General features: G+C 35.8%; 2 protein-coding genes, 1 long non-coding RNA gene and 2 pseudogenes across 10 annotated transcripts; 3 read left to right on the plus strand and 2 right to left on the minus strand.

Moving 5' to 3' along the window:
- The first annotated feature begins 2,206 nt into the window (after positions 1-2,206).
- On the plus strand, positions 2,207-5,737 carry LOC103335811 (protein RMD5 homolog pseudogene; annotated as a pseudogene). 6 transcript variants are annotated; one of them, XR_016128079.1, is made up of 3 exons: positions 2,207-2,311; positions 2,863-2,908; positions 4,341-5,737. The product of XR_016128079.1 is annotated as a protein RMD5 homolog pseudogene, transcript variant X2 (transcript). The 6 variants fall into 6 exon arrangements; XR_016128078.1 differs by having other exon boundaries at positions 2,208-2,323; positions 2,864-2,908; XR_016128080.1 differs by having other exon boundaries at positions 2,229-2,323; positions 2,864-2,908; positions 4,319-5,737.
- Positions 5,738-6,137: 400 nt separating this feature from the next.
- LOC103335810 (uncharacterized) lies at positions 6,138-6,856 on the minus strand. Its single transcript, XM_008238838.2, has one exon. It carries the CDS (start codon positions 6,795-6,797, stop codon positions 6,306-6,308), a length of 492 nt encoding a protein of 163 aa, XP_008237060.1. The 5' UTR covers positions 6,798-6,856; the 3' UTR covers positions 6,138-6,305.
- A 1,084-nt stretch (positions 6,857-7,940) lies between these two features.
- Positions 7,941-9,424, plus strand: LOC148916370 (uncharacterized). Its single transcript, XR_016128093.1, has 3 exons — positions 7,941-8,941; positions 9,033-9,119; positions 9,205-9,424. It is a non-coding gene; the product is annotated as an uncharacterized LOC148916370 (long non-coding RNA).
- Positions 9,425-10,952: 1,528 nt separating this feature from the next.
- TBL12 (trichome birefringence-like protein (DUF828)) lies at positions 10,953-14,034 on the minus strand. Of its 2 annotated transcripts, XM_008238837.2 has the most exons (4): positions 13,416-14,034; positions 12,727-12,864; positions 11,971-12,220; positions 10,953-11,678 (listed from the first exon to the last, which is right to left on the minus strand). In XM_008238837.2, exons 1-4 carry the CDS (start codon positions 13,946-13,948, stop codon positions 11,397-11,399), a joined length of 1,203 nt encoding a protein of 400 aa, XP_008237059.2. In that variant the 5' UTR covers positions 13,949-14,034; the 3' UTR covers positions 10,953-11,396. The 2 variants fall into 2 exon arrangements, with proteins under 2 accessions (XP_008237059.2, XP_088911375.1); XM_089055249.1 differs by lacking the exon at positions 12,727-12,864 and having other exon boundaries at positions 13,416-14,025.
- Positions 14,035-14,533: 499 nt separating this feature from the next.
- Positions 14,534-20,793, plus strand: LOC148916371 (uncharacterized; annotated as a pseudogene).
- Positions 20,794-22,041: the final 1,248 nt, after the last annotated feature.

Here is a 22,041-nt window from a genome sequence, read left to right on the forward strand (position 1 = left end):
ATGCGGTATGCCACAACTCGCAATAATACCTCAAGGGTTGTCCATTTAATTGTTGAAACTTCATGTTCTTAACATTGTTAGATTTTGAACTTTAGGCCAAAATCACATATTCTCATGGTAAAGACATTCTTATAATTTCTTATACATATTTCGGGACTTCAGGCTCTTACATAAGTGTCCATGTTTTTGAGGAATTTCTGGTATCTCATTTAATTGTTCATCCATGAGTTTAAGGAACTATAGCCCCCTTCTTTTGCATATAGTGATGGTTCACCCAAAATGGTACTATTCATGTATACGTCACTATTGGTGTATACGATACTATTCATCAAGTAATGAATACGGTTTTATTCATGCATACAATACATTTGCCAGTATAATCACTATTCATGTGTATAGTTACTATTCATGATATGTGTACAATACATTTGCCAGTACATTTAGTATTCATGTGTATGGCACTATTCCTGTATATTGTACTGTTTTTATCAAGGAACTTCAAGTCATGAAAGGATCAAGGATCTTCAGGTTCGATCACTTTTTCACATATATAGTACTGGAGAGACCACCAGCTCTCATTTTATTTCATTATCAAGGATCTTCTGGTCCTGATAAAGTTGTATGACGAGGATCAAGGAACTTATGGTCTTGATCTATGTATGCTATAAAACTCATCATAACACACTTGTAAATTAAAAATAAGTTGCTTGTAAATAAATGAATTATAAACCCTCACCACACTTTAAATAAAAATAAATGTGCGGTAAATAATTTCATAAAGGAAATTGCTTGTTGTATGGATGTTAATTCCCACCATACTTTAAAATATAAACTAAATATACTGTTGAAGAATATGAGTCTCACATTGGAAACTTGACTAAATAAAATATAATATATATATAATGAATGGTTCAACTACTAATATCACCGATGCCTTTTGTGATAAAACCTCACACTTACTAGGCTTTGTAGGTGGTTAAGTTGAGGACAATATCGGTGTGTTAGTAGATCTCTCTGAATTTAACATGGTATCGAGCAGTGAATTGATTGGGCCAATTACTGGGTCTTTACTCTTACGCCTTACCCAATATATGGTGTTCACATGTTGGTCTTGAATGTTTACTATTATCCAATATATGGTGCTCACGTGTTGGGCTGAATGTTTGACGATGTGGACTTGACTTTACGTATGACCTACTATGTGGTGGTCCCACGTGAGGGGGCGTGTTGAAGAATATGAGTCATACATCAAAAACTTGATTAAATAAAATACAATATATAATGAATGGTTCAACTACTAATATCACCGATGCTTTTTGTGATAAAACCTCACACTTACTAGGCTTTGTAGGTAGTTAAGTTGGGACAATATCGATGTGTTAGTAGTGGGCCAGCCCATCTCTCTGAATTTAACATATATGATAAAATAAATGTGCTTGTATGAGTACTAATACTACTACATACTTTAAATAAACAGTAAATATAATATAGGGATAAAACCACCACCTGATATACATATATGGATATATATACATAAAGTATTTAAGTAATATCGAAAGCATATTATATTAAAATAATAGGGTTACAATTGTAGTGTTTACAATCTCTCTGACTCATTGATTTTTCTCTCTTGGAGAATTCTCTGCTCTCACTCTCCTTCCTTTCTCCCTTCTTCTCTACCTGAGCTCTCATTTTCTTCTCTCATGGTTGGTGCAGGGAGCATTTGCAAAAGAAGGAAGCATTTTATAGGCAAATGTGAAGCCATTCCCATGAATGTGCATGAAAGCATTATGCACCAAAGTCTTCAAACCAATAATAAATGGGCTCCACATATTTATTCTTTACAACAGTAGTAGTGATGGTAACCTCATTTTTGGTCCGGGAGTACCAATTGATTTGGTTTGATGATGCTAGTAAAATGTATTATTCTACGCTTAATCATGGAGTATTTCTTAGTATTTCTTACTATTCGGTTTTGGTGTTCCGCATCCGCATGTCCAACAAAACGCTACGTGGCACGTAAATATCACGCCACGTAAAGAACAGCAGCGCATCTGAACGTACAAAACCATAAAAAAAAAAAAAAAAAAACCTCCAATTTCCCAAAATGTTAAGGATAGAAACGTAATAGAGTAAAAAGCTCAAGGGCAATTTCAGCACGACAAGATAATCACACGTGTGCCACCAACATTTTTCTCACAAACTCGCACGCTTGCGTTCTTCTTCTTCTTCCTCTTCTTCTCTGTCTCTCAGGGATCCTCCAACAACGAACCAGAGCTTCTCATCGAGATTTTCTCTCTCCCTCAATTTCGATCCAATTTCGGTAATCTTTATTCCCTTTTAACTGATTTTTTGGTGACATATCAATTTCGTAATTTCTGTAAATTCTGTTTGGTTGCTGAGAAAACGAAGGGGGAAAAAAAGTAAACTTAAGCTTCCAAATCATATATTTTATATATGGAATGATTCAATTGAAAATTATTTGAGCGAAGGGATGTTCGTTTGGCTCTCTTTAATTTCAGTTTGGATGGGTTTTCTAAAATTAGTAGTAGGTAGTTGTTAATTATCAGGATTAAGGGTGGATTTTTTTTATTTTATTTTTTTTTCCAGGCCACTAAGTGTGTATATTATGAGTTTCAGTATTCAGTGTTCTTGAAAATTAGCTTATTTCATAAATTGTGAAATTCAGTTTGGTTGTGATTGTAACTTGGCAATTGCTCTGTGTATAATTTGACCTTGGCATTCTATTACTGTTTTTAGAAATTTCAAAATTGGTTTTTTAATGAGTATAAACAAAATTTGGTCTATGCTATAATGACCATGAGTGGTAGCATTTTTATTGTTATTTTATTTTTCATTACAGGAACAGCTTTTCGTTCTCGAGGGACGACAGATAGGAGCAAGAAAGGTATCCCTACAGAGATATATATATTTTTCTTTTGGCCACCAAATTGTGTTTCATTTTAATAACAATAAAAAAGAGTTTTATGTTTTGATTGTCAACTTTGTTATTTTTCGAACATTTGTGATATCAATTGGGTGCTTGTTTTTGTTGGTGGTTTTGTGAACTTTAGGGAGAATACCTACCTTGTATTTGAAGTTGTTACTCTGCTTTGCACTGGCTCATAGAATCTTCTTCTTTTAGCAGTGGAGTCTTCATTCATCATTGTCAAGTTTTTTTCCTTACAGTTTTCCCTTCATACTTGCTATGCACCAACGTAAAAGAAATTTCTAATAAAATAAAGTGATGCAATTTTGGATGGTATTTGTATGATAGGGAAGATGTGGGGACAGTTTATGTGTGTAATCAAGTCATTGAAATTCAGAAGCCTTATTTTGCATGTATGATTCCATGCAAGCCAAGAGGATGCCCTAAATCCAATGTAACTATTGAGTGAGCTATTATGTTTGTACTTTAGTTGGAACCAATTTTATTCTGAATAATTGACTCTTTACAGTGCTCCTTTCGTAGGACACTTCTGTTGGAAATTGAGCATCCAAGAAGATGCAACAGTTGTGCACGGGGTACACCCATGTCCAATGTTCAGTTGACTGATTAACGAATAGTAATAATCGCCATAAATGGAATAAATTCACCACATAAGGTGGTTTTAGGCAAGGTAGGCCACGTATGGCATTTTGTGGTCGTCTTTAAGTGATAGGAAGGAGGATTTCCATCGGCTTGCAGTGTAGATCCTAGTCTAACCTTATAAATAATACGAATCTCAATCTTTCAATTTACATGCATATCGGAATTAATGCAAGGGCTTGAATTGAGGTTTATGTGCGTTCGTTGGTTTTGAGTTATGGGCTGCAATATTTAAAACTTAAGGGAGTTGGGGACCTATATCTCTATCTGCAGCACCAAATTATTGTAGTAAAAGATGACTAGCTAGCTCGGGTTGAGCTGTGTAGGAATCTAACTTAACTGTGGGAAGTTTTAGATGAGCCCAAGGCTGAGCAAGGTAAAGCTCAGGTTGACCTCTTTATAGTTATATTTCATCAGTAAACCTTTACGTATGCATTTTGGTTTGTTTTCTTTATCTGTACAGGACAATCACAAATAACTAACGAGACTACTATGATGTTGAATGCTGCCCGCCTACATTTTCTTGTTTACTATTTAGTACATATATCCTCTTTATGCTCATCTGTTGATATCCTTCATTGATGAGACACAACTTTCCATTTCCTTGTTAGCTTTTGTGGGTTGCCTTTAGTAGAATTCTGTTGTAAAAGACATAAAATTCCAGTTTTCTGATAAATACATTAAAGAAGATTAATTTGCATAGCTTATTTTGTGGTGTTGTGCTCCAAGAAACTATTGCCTGGTCTTGCAGAAGCTTGCTGCACAAACAAGAAAATGGAGCTAAGTACCATCAAAGATGCATTTGAGCGTGTTGTTAAGAAGCAAAAATTATGTTCTTCTAGATCCCAAGAAGTAATTGACCTAGTTGGTCGTGAAATTGAACAGGCACTGGCACGACTCCTATCAGCTCATGATCCCACCTCTCCTGTTGATTATAGATCTATCCTTGCAGAGCTTAAACTCAAGCTCAATGGAATTGGCCCAATCCACTTGTTAGAGGGCTCACATAAGGAACTAAACGGAAACCTTAGCAAGTACACTAAATTCCTGGAAAAGTCCTTGAATCCAGACATATCAAAGGCATACAGAGATGTTGACTTCGACCATCACATTGAGAATCAGCTGATTGCAAATCATTTTTACCGGCAAGGTTCATTTGATCTGGGAGATGGCATAATAGATGAGGCTGGAGAACCAGAGTCAACCATTCTAAAATCTCAGTTCGTGGTAATGCATCAGATACTTGAGGCTATGAAGGTTAAGAACCTCGAGCCTGCTCTGAACTGGGTCTCTGCTAACCGCGAGAAACTGAATCAGAGTGGGTCAAATCTCGAGCTTAAACTTCATAGTTTGCAGTTTCTGGAGATTTTGAAAAAGGGAACTCAAGCTGATGCACTTAAATATGCCAGGACTTGCCTTGCTCCTTTTGCTTCTCCCGCCTCCCCTCACAAGGAAGAGGTCCTGAAGCTCATGGGTTGCCTGTTGTATCCAGGAAGGCTTGACAGCTCCCCATATTCTGAGTTTACATCCCCAACCCATTGGGAGAAGTCGATGGAGGATCTTACACAGCAGTTCTGCAGTCTGTTGGGGCAGTCCTATAATAGCCCGTTGAGTATGACAATAGCTGCTGGATTGGAAGGGTTGCCAACTCTCTTGAAGTTGGCAAATGTAATGGCTGCGAAGAAGCAGGAGTGGCAGGCGATGAAACAATTGCCAGTCCCTGTGGAGTTGGGGAAGGAATTTCAGTTCCATTCAATATTTGTCTGTCCTGTGAGTAGAGATCAAAGCAGTGAAGAGAATCCGCCGATGTTGATGCCATGTTTGCATGTTCTCTGCAAGCAATCAATCCTGAAGCTGACCAAGAGCAGCACACGAACATTTAAATGCCCGTATTGTCCAGCAGAGGCTTCAGCTGCTCAGTGCCGCCAGCTATATTTCTGAATTGTAATCACCCTTTCTCTGCAAGATCTATGGTGATACCGTACATTGCCTCCATGTGAGATATCAGTTTGTATATAGACATTCCTTCCAAACTCGTCGTTTGATTCTTGAAGTACCATTAATTTGCATAAAATGTTGGAACAAACATTTGTTAATTTCATGGAATGTGATGTAATACAAAGGTTATCTGTTGGAAGCAGCCTAGAACATGAGCATTTTCCAATTTGGATGTTTCATGGTTCCAAAAGAGTGCAATTTTTATGGATTTACAATTTGAACTTTGATAACAAAACAACTCAGGCAGCAGTAAGTTTGTTACAAATTATAGATCCTAGAAAAATGGCTCCCTTTAAAGGCAATATAATATAGTCTTGAGTGCATAAATACCAGTGTTGGCATATTTTCTTTTTCTCAAAAGGAGCAGGTGGATATCTAGCTGCAATTTGCCAAGGCCAACCACTACCAACATTTGTACATTTTGCTTTGAGGAACATATCATATGATTTCAGAAAATACACTTTCTTTTCTTCTCTTTTTTTTCTTTTGAGTTATTAGGAAATTTCACTCTGAAATTCTCAGGAAAATTGATCAAGCAGCCCCAACAAGCTTCAAGTAAAATTTTCATCTGTTATCCCAAATGAGATGTTTGGAAACCTGACTATGATAACAGAAAAATTGATTAAACTCTAGAGTATCTGAATTTGTTATTTCAACAAATTTCACATCCCAACAAAACCGCTAATATTTGACACCCAAATTGCAGACCAAAAGTGATCTAATTGTCTTCTGAGAACCCCATCATTCTCTTCAAACCAGGAAAAAATGCTGAAGCAGAAGATTTTGCAGGTGGGTTTTCTTCATGGAGATGTTCTTCAACCAATTCCTTAACAGACTTTGCAGACAATGGATGAAAATTGACCCCCCACTCTAAAACAAACCCTTTTATCAAAACCCACTTGTCCTCCTCCTCCATTTTCCTCCATTTCTTCTTCACCTCCTCTGATTTCGAATTGAGGTACTGGCACAGCTCTGTGAAGAGAAGCTCTCTGCTCTTCTTCATGGCCTCTTCTCTCTGCATGAAAAGGGTGTTCATCTTTGACAAATCTGATGCAAGCTCCGCATCACTGATGTTTTTGTTGTTGCAGTGGATTATTGTTTGGGTTTTGGGTCTGGTGTTGAAATGGGTTATGGAAGGGAAGGAATTGGTGTGGAATTTTGGAGGTTGTTTGGGGATTTTTGGGGAAAGGAGATTCATTCTTAGTGCCATTTTGAGGATTTTAGTTTCTGTTTCAGTTTGGTTAGAGGCTCAGGCGGAAGTAAAGGAAAGAGTGTGAGGTTAAAGAAAATTTTGTCCATTTTTTGAGAGCTGGGCCACAGGCAATGTTTATAGTGTGGCCCTGTGTTATAATTTCAAGCCCAATCCAGAAGTGTGTTTTTTTTTGTTGGGTGCAACAGTTAGGAAGGGTAGAGGGTAAATAACATATACGGATACCATGGAGACTTGAATTGATGACCACTTGCGTACATCAAAAGACTGAGCCAATCCAACTAACAACCCATTAGTCAATCCTGAAGTTTATTTGAGTAGTTGTAAACTTGAAATTATAAAAAATATTCTTAGCATTGAAATTATGAAAAATTATGTTCAGATAAATTTTTTTACAACAAATATGTCTATGTTTTACATTATTTCTTCCGCATTTTGTAGGAGAAAAACTTGAAATTAAATGCTTTTTCTTTTGTTCATTACTGGAAACAGACACATTTCCTTTCTAAACAAAATGCATTTAGCAATTAATTATCAAATGATCGAGTAATATGTGTATCAGAGTCCTGCAAGGGATTGCAGGCTCTACAAAAATATTGTTTGTATCAAAATCTATATAAGCATTAAACTGAAGTTATACTTCACATTTGTGGAGTACTTATTTCAACTTTTGTAACAATATTTCGACCACAAGTAGTGTACTTGTTCTCTTGCATCCAAGTTTGATACTTTTACTCATACATTAGAGTAGTTAAAATATCTCTTTAAAAAAAAAAAAATCATTTGAATCAATGGAGAAGCATAGGTAGCCAAATGATTAACTACCTCATCACATTTCTAGGCTTGAAACAAAACGAAATAAATGAAAGGCTTAAGTGCTACAGTGCCCCTGGAATATTGGTCAATTCTCACTTTACCCCTCAAAGTTAAAGTGACCCACTTTGCCCCCTTGACCAATGTTTTGTGTTTCACTTAACAACTTTCCGTCTACGCCATTCTAAATTCCGTTAAACCAATGACGTGGCATGGGTAGTTTGGTCCATTCAACTGAGCTGGGATTTTTCCCACCAATCTGAGGGTGTGACGTGTACATGGGAGCCCACCTCTAACATCTGATATAGCTCCAACGGATTGATTGCCTGCTGATGTGGAATTTGGGGACTCATCTAACAAAACAGCCACGACAATCAGTGTTAGAACTCAAAAATGAAAACAGAAAATCAGATTGGGAGGGAAATTTGAGATTTGGGGATTATAGATCCAGGGTTTGAGAATAAGGATCGAGAAAGGGAGAGCGCTCTCAATTGGTTTCGACAACTTGAAGGCAAGAAGAAGCGATGCGACTGACTCGACCCGACGATGATGCCCGTTTGGCGAGAAGCAGGAATAGGGCAACTTGTGTACGGTAAGTGATTCTTCTGAAAAGGGACGTGTTTTCTGAAAAGGAATCTTGTCCTTTGACGTGGAAAAGAATCTTGACATGATAGTGATGCACATTGTGTAGAAATTGATAGGGTTTAGGTCTTTTTGTGTTATGTGTTGTCGGCAGAGGGGGTTCTAAAGCAGTATACCTTTCCTGATGTGGTCCCGTTTTTGTTTTCTTCTAGTTAGGTTTGAATATGTTAATCGAACCATGGTTGTTGTCTTGCTTTTAATAAGTGTCTTAGAATACTATTTAGCTTTTGTTAAAAACAAACCCTTTTTGTTTCTGTATAGAGGACAAAGAATTGGTAACTTTTGAAGTGCATCATGGTGGCAGAATTGTGAAAAACAAACAGAATAAGTGTGATAGGCCTCCTTATGCTGCAATTGGCCAATTAAATAGGGATCATATTGCTTATGTTGATACTTGTTACAAGAAAGAGGCCTTTATGAGAGCTTATGGTCCAATGGTTCATCCAATGACAAGTGAAGACTTGTGGCCTAAGTGTGATAGGCCTCCTTTTATGCCACCACTTTATCACAAACAACCTGGGAGACCAAGGAAGAAGATGATGAGGTCGGCAGGTGAACAACCAAGCAAATCTAATCCTATAGCCACCAAGTTGCAAAGGTATAACTTGGAAACCAAGTGTTCACTTTGTAGACAAGGAGGCCATAATAGGAGGAGCTGCCCTAAGGCAAAAGAAGGCAGCAGCAGTCAGGTTTGTCTCTTCCAAAAACACATTGGCAATGCATTTTTGTTTTGGATGTTTATTATTTATTTATTTTCAAGTGATTCTCTACTTATGTTAGGTCCCATGTAAACGAAAGGTTCATAAATCTGCCTAAGATACGACATCAACCAAAAGGGTTACAAGACAATCAACAGCCAAGCAACCTGTAAGCCTCCTTTATTTTTATTGATATTAAGAGGATGAGGTATGAGATGTAGTTGATGTAAATTGGAATCCTTTTCAATTTGTAGGTGAGAAGAAGGTTGGAAACTGGCCAATGTTCTCAAACTCCACATGGTTCTGAAACAGGCCAAGCTTCCCAAACTACCCCACCCTAGCATCTCAAACTGCCCCACCTTCAGATACCTACCCAAGCATCTCAAACTAGCCAAGCTTGACACTCCCAAAAAAGAGAGGTTTAAATCTCCTGCAAAGAGGATTAAATTCCCCAAAAAGGAGGATGGTTCTCAAACTCTGCAAGGCTCTTAATCTGCAAGGAACTGAATGCAAGCTTGTCCAGTTTCTCAAACTGCCCAAAGTTCTCAATCTGTGCAAGGATCTCAACCAAGTGCAAGCTTATCACACCCTTTTGCTAGTGGTCCAAGCAAAAGAAGTTCAAATCTCCTGCTAAGAGGATGAAATTTACCAATCGGAAGGATTTGGTGGATGGTTATCAGCCTTGGAGATTCTGATCATGTGGAAGTGTTTTGTGTTTTGTTAAAATGCCTCTTATGAAGAAATTTTCATTCCACTTTTGTTTTACATGTACAACTGTTAAGGACAAGTGTTAAGGACAAACCTTTGAAATGAGGCTTTTGATTGAACTATTATTTTGCAAGTCCAACTATTAAGAATTTTATTAGTAATGTTATAAAATGGTTATAAACTGTGAGGATTTGATCAGTGTTATAAAACCCATGATTGTGTGTTATAAACTGTTGCAAGTGTTTGTGGTACTGTTCATTTGGTAATGCTTTTCATACCATTACATATGAGGTCAAAATCCAATAAGTAACTCCCACATTGTGTTCAACAACCACATTCATTACATAAGTATCAATACATTGTTACATCCAGTTGCAAATGGAAACCATGTTCCTCCATTATTACATAGCTACCAAGACATGATATTTTACATACAATTGCAAAATCAGACTTGTCCTAATTCCTCCATTGCAATGGCCACATTTTGTGCCAAGTTGTTACAGACATTGCCAAAACAAAACCATTACTAAACCCCATGAAAGAATAACCATTAACTTTCTTTCTCTTGCTTGACGATGCCCAACGTCCTTTTCAAGTTCCTTCAATCTTCTAAGTAGCCAACTCACCAGTGCCTTCTCTCTAGGTGGAAATTCAACATCCACCCAAACAAAAAACCCACATCCTTTTTTCCTCATTTGCATCAAACATTAATACCAATTAATAAATAAATTTAACCGGATTTACACACTTTCAACAATATAACTTACCCTTGATGAGTTTGGACAAACATGGAATCTTCGAAGTGGGTTCGCCTTAGTCCATGAAGTTTGTAAGCGAGCTATCTTCCCACAAAAGCAACGCGATGCCGCCACATCCAACTCTTCTCCTCTGTCAACTATTTCAGTCTTCATCTTCAATTTTCGTGGAACCCAACCTCTGATTTCTAGGGTTTTAGAGGAAGCCAATTTCAGATTTTTTTGGTTCCGTAGCCAACTGAGATCAATTAGAACGTTGGAGCTATATCAGATGTTAGAGGTGGGCTCCACATGTACACGTCACTCCCTCATATTGGTGGGAAAAATCCCAAGTCAGTTGAATGGACCAAACTACCCCTGCCACGTCATTGGTTTAACGGGATTTGGAATGGCATAGACAGAAAGTGGTTAAGTGAAACACGAAACATTGGTCAAGGGGGCAAAGTAGGTCACTTTAACTTTGAGGGGATAAAGTGAGAATTGACCAATGTTTCAGGAGGCACTGTAGCATTTAAGCCTAAATGAAAATGGAGACGCTATTTTAAGCAACACTGTCACGATTAAATACATTAAAAACCAATCCTACATACTTGGGCTATTCCAATTTTTTGACTTAGAGGATCCATAAGCCATGATGTAAGGATCCAGGAGCCTCCCCAAATAATATTAAAGAAAAGTGATGAAAGAACATTACTCATTTGTTACAAAAAAATTTCTCTTAGATTTGATTGTGTTACAATTTGAGTGCAATCTGTACCATGCCACTCTCCTTCACGAAAGAGAAGGAACAGCAGCTTTCCTCCATCTATAAGCTGCCTCCAAATTTCCCAGTTAGACTTGGGCTGTGATTGTATGCACCCAATGCCCACCTTTATCTTGTCCTACTTCGTGTACAAAAAGAATACGCTGGTTTGGCTCAATTCAGCTTATGTGAAAGTCATCCTTGTATGCAATTTCAGATCATAGGTTCTACCAAGTGTTCATCATCCTATCTCCAATCCAATACGGATCAGCTCTGTTAAAATGTCAACCCATGTATCTGGTACACCAGGTAAGCACCAGTGCATGCAGTCCTGGCCCCAGATTGCAACAGCATCCTTCTGTCCCAACCAAATTGCTGGATGGGCATCCACTCTGAACTCACTCAGATAAGTCAGGTTAAGCAATTGAATATCGGTTCGCTGCAAAGTGTCTTCAATCAGATGATTCAGCAGTCTTTCTTCTTTATTCGGTCCATTGTTGCTGGGGTCAAACCACAAGTCAAGCTGTCGAGGTATTACTATATGATTTTCTCAATAAAACAGGGGGGGCGCAAGGTATCGTCTAAACAAAAATTAGAGGAAAGAGAAAAACAAAATGAAGTACGAGATTTGGTTTCAATTTCAAGCCATAGTTAGGTTATGAATTGTTCATGAATATTCCAGAGCACATAAATAAAATTTGAAAGAAAGTTCTAGGATTTTGTTCCACAATGGAAACGAACCAAACTGATATTATAGCTCATATATGAAACCATGGTAAGTGGCATAACGAAGGAAAGCCATCATGAATACATACCTGCTGCTCTTCAAGGGGCTTATTGAACAAGCAACTGCCATTTTGATTCCACTCACCCCCATAGAAATGCCTTGGTGATTGGAACCGCCATAACTTGAGCGTCTTTTGAGGAAGTTTGTTTTGTATGTAAGAGACCATATTCTCAAGAACAACTTTAAATCCATCCAATATGTCAAGGGGAGGTAAGATTGGTTTGCCCGCACGATAAAAAGTGAGAGGAGTCTCTTTTGGGAACTTATCAGAACTCCACCTAGTTAAGCACAAATTCTTTAGTAATTCCATGCTGTTTTCTGCAGAAATATGAATGGATAACAGAGTATGCAAACCAACTAATGAGGTGCCAGCTCAATGAAACAAATTGAACAAGAGATTTGAGTGTAGCGCTAGTGTATCCATTATTAAGAGGGAGCTTTCTGATTTTCTTTTTGAAGACTTCAATATTTCTTAAAGTTATTCTGTTCATTTCAGAACCAGTCACAACCTCTGTGTGTGTGTGTGTGTGTGTGTGTGATTATCTCTATGTCAATAAATTTTTTCCCCGCATTCATGTTTCAATAAAAGTCCCATTAATAATAAGGAATAGAAGAAGTCATTTCATCAGTACCACAGAAAGAGGACCATCATCATGTTAGTAAAACTAGATTTAAGACCCTTATTGGCATGAATTTAAAATTTTCAAAATATAAATAAACGCTGGATAAATCAGTTCATTAACCAACCTCTTCGGTGAATTAGGAGAAGGGACAAGATAATTACCAGTGCCCAGTATTGAAAACAAGGACATCATAAAAATCAGCAATGTTGGCCCAATCATCAGCAGGAATATCAACATCTACTCGATATATTCCTTTCACTCCATCTTGGTCACCACGTGCAGGCTGTTTCGGCTGCCACCTTGATTTAATGAGCTATGAGCATGTGAGGTTTCCATTCTCAGAATTTTTTTCAGACGAATACGAAACTCAGATAAAGACAACTAACAAGATTCTAGATTGAGTTTCAGTTAAGGGGAACGATGAAGACCGCCACAGGTTACCCTCAAACCTCAGGGAACACCAAAACAGAATGTTATAAGCAAGAAAGAAATGAAAATTTTCCAAACACTTCACTTATGCATATCCATTAATATCTAAACATCCGTTTCCTCCAGATACAAAATTAAGTTGCTTAAGGTTAAATCCACCAAACTCGTCAATGTCAGTACCAATCTGTTTTGAACAACCTTAAATCATCTGTATGCCCAAAGATGCTTGATTTAACTTATAAGGTTCATATTTTTGTGCACTTTGTTCGTTTTTGTAACAATATACGTAATGGTAGCACATAACAACATTTATTCTTCTCATTAGATTACACTAAACATCCATGCATACTTATAAATCAAACTAGGTAGCAGAAGCAAAACAATCCCATGAAAGAATTGCATAGAAAACTAACAATCTTACTCATATTTGGCGAGTAACACTGCCCGATGATACCCCACTGTAACATTGAACTTAGGAAAATAAGCTCCTCTCCAAGCCCCCTTCCTCTTCCACTTCTTAGCACCCAAATCGGCCACTCTCAGAATGCACAAAAACGACACCAAAAAGTTCTCATTCAGAGAGTCGCCGACAAACCCAATATTCCTATCCCTCATCAGACCCAGAAATCGAACCGGGTCGATCCGATGCAAAACGCAATCTTGAGGGACCCATTTCCAAGAATTGATGGTACCCATATTGTCCCTCTTGTTCCTTAAGCAGTTCCAGGCGTTTCTGTGAAATGGGCAGGTCTCATCGTACATGGGTCTGCGGTTGGGGTCTTGGACCCAATGGCCATTGAAGAGATTGCAGGAAGGTAAAGTGGGGATTTTCTTGTGTTGTGGGGATAGTGGAGAGGGGGTGTCGAAGGGGAGGAGTGAAGAGTAGATAAAGAGGAGCAGGAGGGTCAGTAGAATGAGCCATGGGAAGAGGGGTGAGAGTAGCTTGGGTGCCATGGTGAAGAAGCATTTGTCATCTATTTCTATTTTTGAGAAACAGAGAGAGAGGCTTCTAGCCTTTGGAAAAACCAATGTAATAGCATCCACACTGGGTTGTAAATTCGGGTGTAAAGCTATTTTTTTTGCTTTAATGAGAAAAAATGTAAATCTAATATGTATAATTGTATTGTTTGTCTTAATTCGTTTTTATGTTAAATTTGTATTTTGTGTTTATTTTATAAAATTAATTTTTTTTGTATTAGGTTAATATTAATTTTTCAAACAAATGGACCTAAAAATATTTAAATTCGGAGAAGATACGGTTTCATTCAAAAAGAATCGTTGGATCGTAAAGTACCTAATAGGTTAAAGAATAGAAAATAAACAAAAAACCTAAAAATTAAAATCTAACTTTTAAATGCTGTTTTGGAAGCCTAAACGACCTCAAAAGCCAAAAATCCACCATATATCACTGCAAAGCAGTGTGTATGATTTGTGACATCGTTCCCTTTTTGGGAAGGTATTATGGACCCCAATCGGAGCTCGAACGCCAAATCTGTAAATTCCTATTATGTCCTTTTTCAATTTTTCATTCCAATAATTATGCCAATTTTTCCAGCAATTACTGTAGCTGCGGGTCCCAGCCGTTTATCTGACTTTTCTTCTCTTTTCTCGGGTGGGTCCTACCTGCAAGGGATGTAAATTTGGATGTAAATGTACATTTTATTTTACACCTCTAAGGTGGTGATATAAATTTACATCCTTTTACACCTCTCTTTAGTGGAGACGATTCCGGTGACTCGGGGTGTATATTTAACATACACTTCACTGTGGATGCTCTAAGCTTCACCGCATGCCAATTTCTCTTCAGATCTATTAGTTAAAATCTCATAAAAACAGTTCTCTCTCCATATATATATATAGAATGATATAACATTCAAAATACCACAAATGCGTCTAGTTAATGCAAATATTAAGAACTAAAATTATTAATTAAATGAGGTCTATATATATAGAGCAAAAGGCAAAGAATGGTGAAACATTCAAAATACCTTGAAGAATACTAGTCTTACTACATTTCTATATCACAATTTTATACTACATGATGTGACAGTATTGGAATATGTAAACTAATTAACTGCAGCTGGAAACTCCTCGTCTTCTTACAATTCTGAAACTCTTCATCTTCCAACATTGTATTGTCTTGTAAAAGCCTTTATTAATTCTAACGTAAAGGCTTGCATATATATATATATGCAGCCTGTTGTACTGATATGATATGATGAATAAGAATCTAAAACTCCACCGGGGACGTAGGCTCTAAATTGCCCAACCTCGTTAAACTTGTGTTGTTCTGTTTTCTTCTTTTTCTCTTATTTCTACAGACAACTAATATGTATATACCGCATTAGCTAATTAATATGGTTAATGCATTTTTTATATATTAAAATATACTTTATTAATTTAATTGATGTGACATATGATATGAACATGTCACATCATGAAGTATGGAAATGTGAGATAAAAATGTATTAAGTGTTGCATTACTCTATCAGAAAATGTGTCTTTAATTAATATAAACATTAAGAATTAAAATTATCATAATTAAATGAGGATAATATGGTAAAGTCACACTTTTTCATATTTTAAAATTTTAAAATTTTAAATAAAATCAGATAATGCGTCATATTTTTATGAAACACAACCATTCATTATCTTTTTTAATTCTAAAATAAAAAATAATAAAAAATAAAACCAATTGGCTATCATATAGAAAGCGAAAGGCCCACATCAAAAAACAATAAAAAAAGATAGAAAATGATTATGAAACATTCAAAATACCAGAAAATGTCATTGGTTGATGCAAACATTAAAAATTGAAATTATTAATTAAATGAAAATAATATGGTCAATTTATATTTTTTCTATTTAAAAATTAAAATTAAAAACAAAATCAAATAAGGGATCCTATTTTTATGGAACATAACTAGTCATTTTATATTTTCTTAATTCTAAAATAAAAACAAAAAAAGAAAAAAGAAATCCAATTAGCACACGCATGGGCTAGTATATATATAAAACAAAATACATAGAATGACAAAACATTCCAAATACCACCAAGGCACTTATTTAATGAAATCCCTACTATTATACAGTCCAAAACAGTTGAGCTCACAGGCTCCATGAAAAAAATTGGACAGAAACATCCGTGAAAAAAAAAAACCAATAGCTCATGAGAAATTCATGTTTAGAATTTGGATGATTATTTTCATAAAAACACAGTAAAATAAGAAGAAGAAAAAATACAAACTCATAAAACTAGGCCAAATCGTGTGAAAGGTGCAGTTCCTTGTAGTTTTGACCCCACTTCCCTCACACCCCACATCATTCCTCCATAACCAAAAAAAAAAATAAAATAAAATAAATCACTACCAATACTTTTACAACTTCAAATAAACAACTAAAAGAAAGAAACAAATATAGAGGGATTAAGCATTCCGTTATTTTTTTAAAAAAAAAATTACAATTACTATTCTTTGTAGTGATTAACAAATATACACAAAGTCATAAACTTATTATAATATTTGCATAACAAAATAAATAAATAAAAAGTTTAGAGAGTGATTAATATTTGCGAAGTAACAAAATGCACATGTATTTGAGAGAGAAAGCCAACGACAGTGAGCCAATTATGGTGTTGTAGAAGTCCAAGAACCTAACATAGTGCCATTCAAGGACGGCAGTAGCAACCACCCTAACATAGTGCCATTCAATGAAGGCATTAGCAATCAAGTTCCAGATACAATGTGCTTAAGTCATATAAGGCAACTAGCCTGTTAGAACATGATACAATTGCCTTATGGTGGAGTTAGACAAAATTTCAATAACAATGGTAGTCACTCAATTCAACCTCATTCAATTTTGAAAATAACAACAATACCTTAACTCATTTCTTCCTTATTCCTTAATACAGAAGATACAGGAGAGCACACATTCCAGTCTTTTAATGCTGAGAATTATGCTAATCACCCTAGCAATCAAGTTCGAAGTACAATGCACTTAAGTCATATAAGGCAACTAGCCTGTTCGAATTGGACACAATTGCCTTATGGTGGACTTAGATGTTAGTAGTATGCCCTTAAAGCCAAATAATTATACAATAATTAATGTTATGGATATTTTATGTAATGACTTATTAAGTTATTCATGGGCAAGACCAGTTGTTTACAACCATGATATTTGGCATATTCCATAACAGTAAAACAACTATAGTCCTAGGAATATGTAAGTGGACATGAGAACTATGTAATGAGATTGCATGCATCGCGACTTATCATGATCCCTAATCCTAAACATGTTCCTGGTCATAAGAGTACCAATTGGGCATTAATATTCCGCCAAGACCAGTACACACAATATGTTCTCTATATGTAGAAAATGACGAGGTCTCAAGTCATTGAGTGTATCGACACCAAGATATGTATGTAGGTGCTTGCAGGAGAACAAGTACATTGAAGTGATCAAACTATAATGGAAGTCTGTACTCATATGTCAAACTAAAACTTATAGATTGTAATGGTGCAGACTAATCCTTAGACCTGAGACATTATAGATCTTGTGGCTGTGTTGTTTGTCTTTAAAGGCACTATACAATTCTGTTGTAGGAGACATAACCTGAAGGTGTTTATCAGGACTCTCAATAAAGTCATGAAGGCAAATCAATGTACAACAAAGGATCTCTACTCTCAGTAAGGAGAGAGAATACTCAAAGGATATGATTGATCAAATCTCTACGCATAAGATTTAAAAGAAGAAGTCTTCAAATCATATAAAGGAATAATTCACATTAGGATATTCAACATTAGATTCTATTATCTAATAATGTGAATAAGGAGTATTGTGTAAGAGACGGATTCAATTGCATAGTGATTCCAATTTAAATAGGTTCTTCCCTACACATATTTAACTTGGATAACCATGACATACTGCTAGGTGTCAACCATGGTTTGTGGAAGTCATGAAAGGTTCAGACTTAGCCGATCTTCACCAATAGGATGAATTAAATGTTAGATATGTGCCCTAGAAGCCAATATAAAAATGGATAATTCTAAGAAAATAATATATAATAATCAAATGGGCAAGAACGTTGCTTTAGATACATAACGTACACAAAGTAGCAAGTCCATGGATTAAGATATAAATGGAAAGTGGTCTAAAGAAGTTAGATGCACGAGACCTTTCCATACGTATAAATATTGTATCCTAAAATGTTCATAGTCATAGGATCACCAATTGGACAATGGTGACCCGCAAAGACTAGTACACATTATGTCTGCTTAATTGGGAGGATGACTAGTCTCAAGTCATTTGTGTAGAGACATTGAGACAGATATGCAGGTGCTCTGTAGAAGATAGAGTCCACTGAAAGTGATCAACTTTAGAATTCTTGTATGGAAGTCTTACCCACAAGTGTCAAACAAAGAATTCTAAGTAATGATAATGCAAATTAATCATTGGACCTAAGACATCACAGTTGTCTTGTGTATATGTTGTTTCTCTTTGAAAGCACTATATGGTCGTATCAAAATAATGTGACTTAAAGGTGTTCCTCAGGATTCTTAGCATATCCGCAGAGGCAGGTGAATCATGAATGACAACAAAGAATCTCTACTCTTAGTAAGAAGAGAGAATACTCCAAAGATATGATTCGTGAATCTTTGGCCAAAGTATTGGATGAAAATTGAAACAAGAACTTTTACAATTTCATCAAATTGAATCATATAATCTAGAGATGTCATATTAGGGATTTTAACACAAGTTTACATATCCCGAGAACATGACATAGAGTATTGAATTAGAGAATGATCGAATTGCATTGTAATCACAAACTGACTAGGTTCTCTAAATGAATTCTTTTTAGCTTGGGTAGTCATGACATACTGCTAGGTGTCACTAATGACTTGTGAAAGTCCTGTAAGGACTAATTATAATTAGCCTTCACCAATAGGGAGAATTGTATGGAGGGATACAATTCACACTTGATTCAGAGTGAATCATTCATACCCACTACCTCACTAATTAGAACCTATAAGATTGCACACCGAAAAGGAATCAATTGGGAAATTAAGAAGAGAATGAATGATTTTGTGACTTGGTCAAAGTCAATGTGAAAGTCAAAGATCGAAGTCAAAAGTCAAAGATCAAAGGTCAAATAGTTGACCCGACACTTGACACGGTCAACTAAGGATGACCGGGACCAATACTCGTTAGACAAGTGAGTGATTAAATTAGTTAAGCCACTAGAGTAATTAAATTGATTATATTAATTTAATTATTCAATTAAAGTTATGAAACTTTAATTAAATGTCCCATATGACTTGGAAATTCAAAAGGAATTTGACCATATGGACTTAGGCACATATGTGACACATTATAGGATTAATGTGTTGGACTATGATAGCAAAAAGGTGACACACAAGGGGGGTGGGCTACACTAGGGCTTGGGGGTATTTTTGTCACTCTTGTGACATTTTTGATCCTATAAGTATGTAGCTATGGTGTCTTATCATCCTAGGGTTTTTCAAGTTGGAGAAATTGGAATAGAGAAAACATCAAGCTCTCTCTCCCTAACCCCTTGAATCTATCACATCAAGTGAGGGTACTAGCACTACTCTTCACTTGTTGTCTACTCATTCTCTCATCCCATTCAATCCTTGATGAATAGCTTTGGGCAAGTGCATATCTTTGTACCTATTTGGAGAGCTACAAGGTGGAGAATCAACATCAAAGGAAGAGCCAACAACAAAGGGACCACTCCCTTTACTTGAACACCATTCTTAATTTCAAGATTAGCTCCAAGGGTATGAACATCTTATCTTTTTTTCAAATAGGATTTAGAGAGTCTTTGATGCACACTTTCATAGACTTATAAAGATTGAGACTAAATGAGACTTGCATGAACCCCTAGTTTATTTAATGCTTCCGCTCTTCCTTTGATTTCATATTAAATATGGCATGCTAGATGACTTATACTCTCAAAGTTTGGTTGTAGAGTTTTTAGAAATCTCTACACAACACCATTCACACAATATTCTCTTCATTAAATAGTGAACTTTAATTCACAACTCAACTCAGAGAAGTTGAGTCTACCCACTACCTTCCTAAAAGGAACCTATAGATCGCACATCAAGAAATGAGATTAGAGGTACAAATGAAGATAAAAGAAACTTGGGAAACAAATGAAGAAGATAAGACGTTGAAGTTAACGGTCAAAGTCAAAGTCAAGGGTTGAACTCAGAGTCAAAGTCAATCCCTAATCATCTTATTACTATTGTTTCCTTTCTAAACAGACTAATATTTTAATCTCATCAATGAGAATAGAACTTATCATAACACCAATGTTCTTCAAAGATAACGTCTAGTGGGAATAACAGGAACACATAATTGTGCTAGAAATTTTTATGAGAACATCGGAGTTACCAAATTACAATTACCAGCTCCAACAACATGTCCAAAATGTGAAGACCGTATGTTTTAATATGAAACCTTCCAAATGTGTTGCTTAAATAGAAAGATTAAGCTACCTCTAATACCATCCCCTCGGGAGACATTTTAGGCAAAACATTCGAGCTTATAATCATGTCTTTGCCTTCACTTCAATGGATGTGCATGTTGATGAAATTCTAGAACCTTGAAGAAGTGGTGGTTTGCCATATGTATCCCAGGCTGCTGCAATAATAATTGGCAATGAGGAATTTGAAAACCTCAGAGGTTGAAATATCATTGTGCAAACAAATCATGGACAACTTATAAACGTTCAAGATTATGTTGGATATTATGATCTTCAACAATATCCACTATAAGTAGCGCATAGCTCTAATTAAACATTATACTTTCACGTCGATAGAGCCGAGACAACCACTGCAATACTTAGAATTAGAAAATTTATTAGAATTTTTTGAAATTAAATGGAAATTAAAATTGAAGAGATATGTCTCTTCAAGTTTGAAGTAATGCATCTTCTAAGTTAACAAATACATCACTTGATCTTTCAAATAAAGTCACATATTTTGAAAAATGGCTTCTCAACATATATAAGTAGGCAAGATCTTCACATGTTAGATAGACTAAGATATGACTTTTACATATACATATTCATTACATAATGCATTATAGAGATTTTTGTAGTCTCATAAGTGAGTCCATATGAAAGAGTTCAACACAATCGTGGTTCGCTAGGGCCTTATGATTTGGAGTGTTACTATCGTAAGGACAAGGTCGTTGTATCTTGGGGGACAAATGTCGATCAACCATGAGCACAGTAGTTGGACATAAATAATCTTAAGGACAAAGTGCATAGCACTTACATCGACCATTATTTCCAGGTTTTTCTAATTTGTATCATGTTAGCTTAGTATTGTACATGTGTTTAAGTATGTATTAATTTTGAGCAAAAATTTGCATAAATTATTTTTGAATTTTCTATGCATTAATATAGCAATTATACCTAGTTTCTTTTCCAACAAAAGAAAGATGAATGAATTAGTAAACTATTTTGCCACATTTGTTTTCTCTTGCCTTTTCCAAGTCAATTATTAGAACATGGGAAAGTATTGGCCTTTTTTCCATCACGTGCCCCTACAGTATGCATGAATTTCCATATTTGACTTACCTCGCCGTTCTATGAATTACTTTCCACACGTGCAAAAAGCCTTTTTTCGATCACATTTTGTTGCCAAATGAAAGTAATTCACTAATTCACTAATTCACTAATTGATGCATGTTTTTCACTAATTCTAGAATTCATGCATCTTTCTCTTTAAAATGCGTGCCTAGAAAAATACAATTGCAAAAAAAAAAAAAAAAAATTGTAGCTCGTTCGATCGAAAAAAGGCTTCCCGCATGCAAGAAAAGTAATTTATAGAAAACTCATTTTCCCCAATTTTTACTAAAAGAAAACCAATTTTCCCCAATTTTTACCAAAAGAAAACTCATTTCCCCAAATTGGCAAATGGCTGTGACAAGTCTAAGAACAAATGAAAACCTCTAGTATTTATATAATGTCATAAAAAGAATGACAGAATATGAAGAAAACTTGGATGAATTGAAAA

The sequence above is a fragment of the Prunus mume genome, linkage group LG6 (genome assembly GCF_029339155.1).
Source record: "Prunus mume cultivar Tortuosa linkage group LG6, ASM2933915v1, whole genome shotgun sequence".
In the NCBI taxonomy this organism is placed as follows: domain Eukaryota; kingdom Viridiplantae; phylum Streptophyta; class Magnoliopsida; order Rosales; family Rosaceae; genus Prunus; species Prunus mume.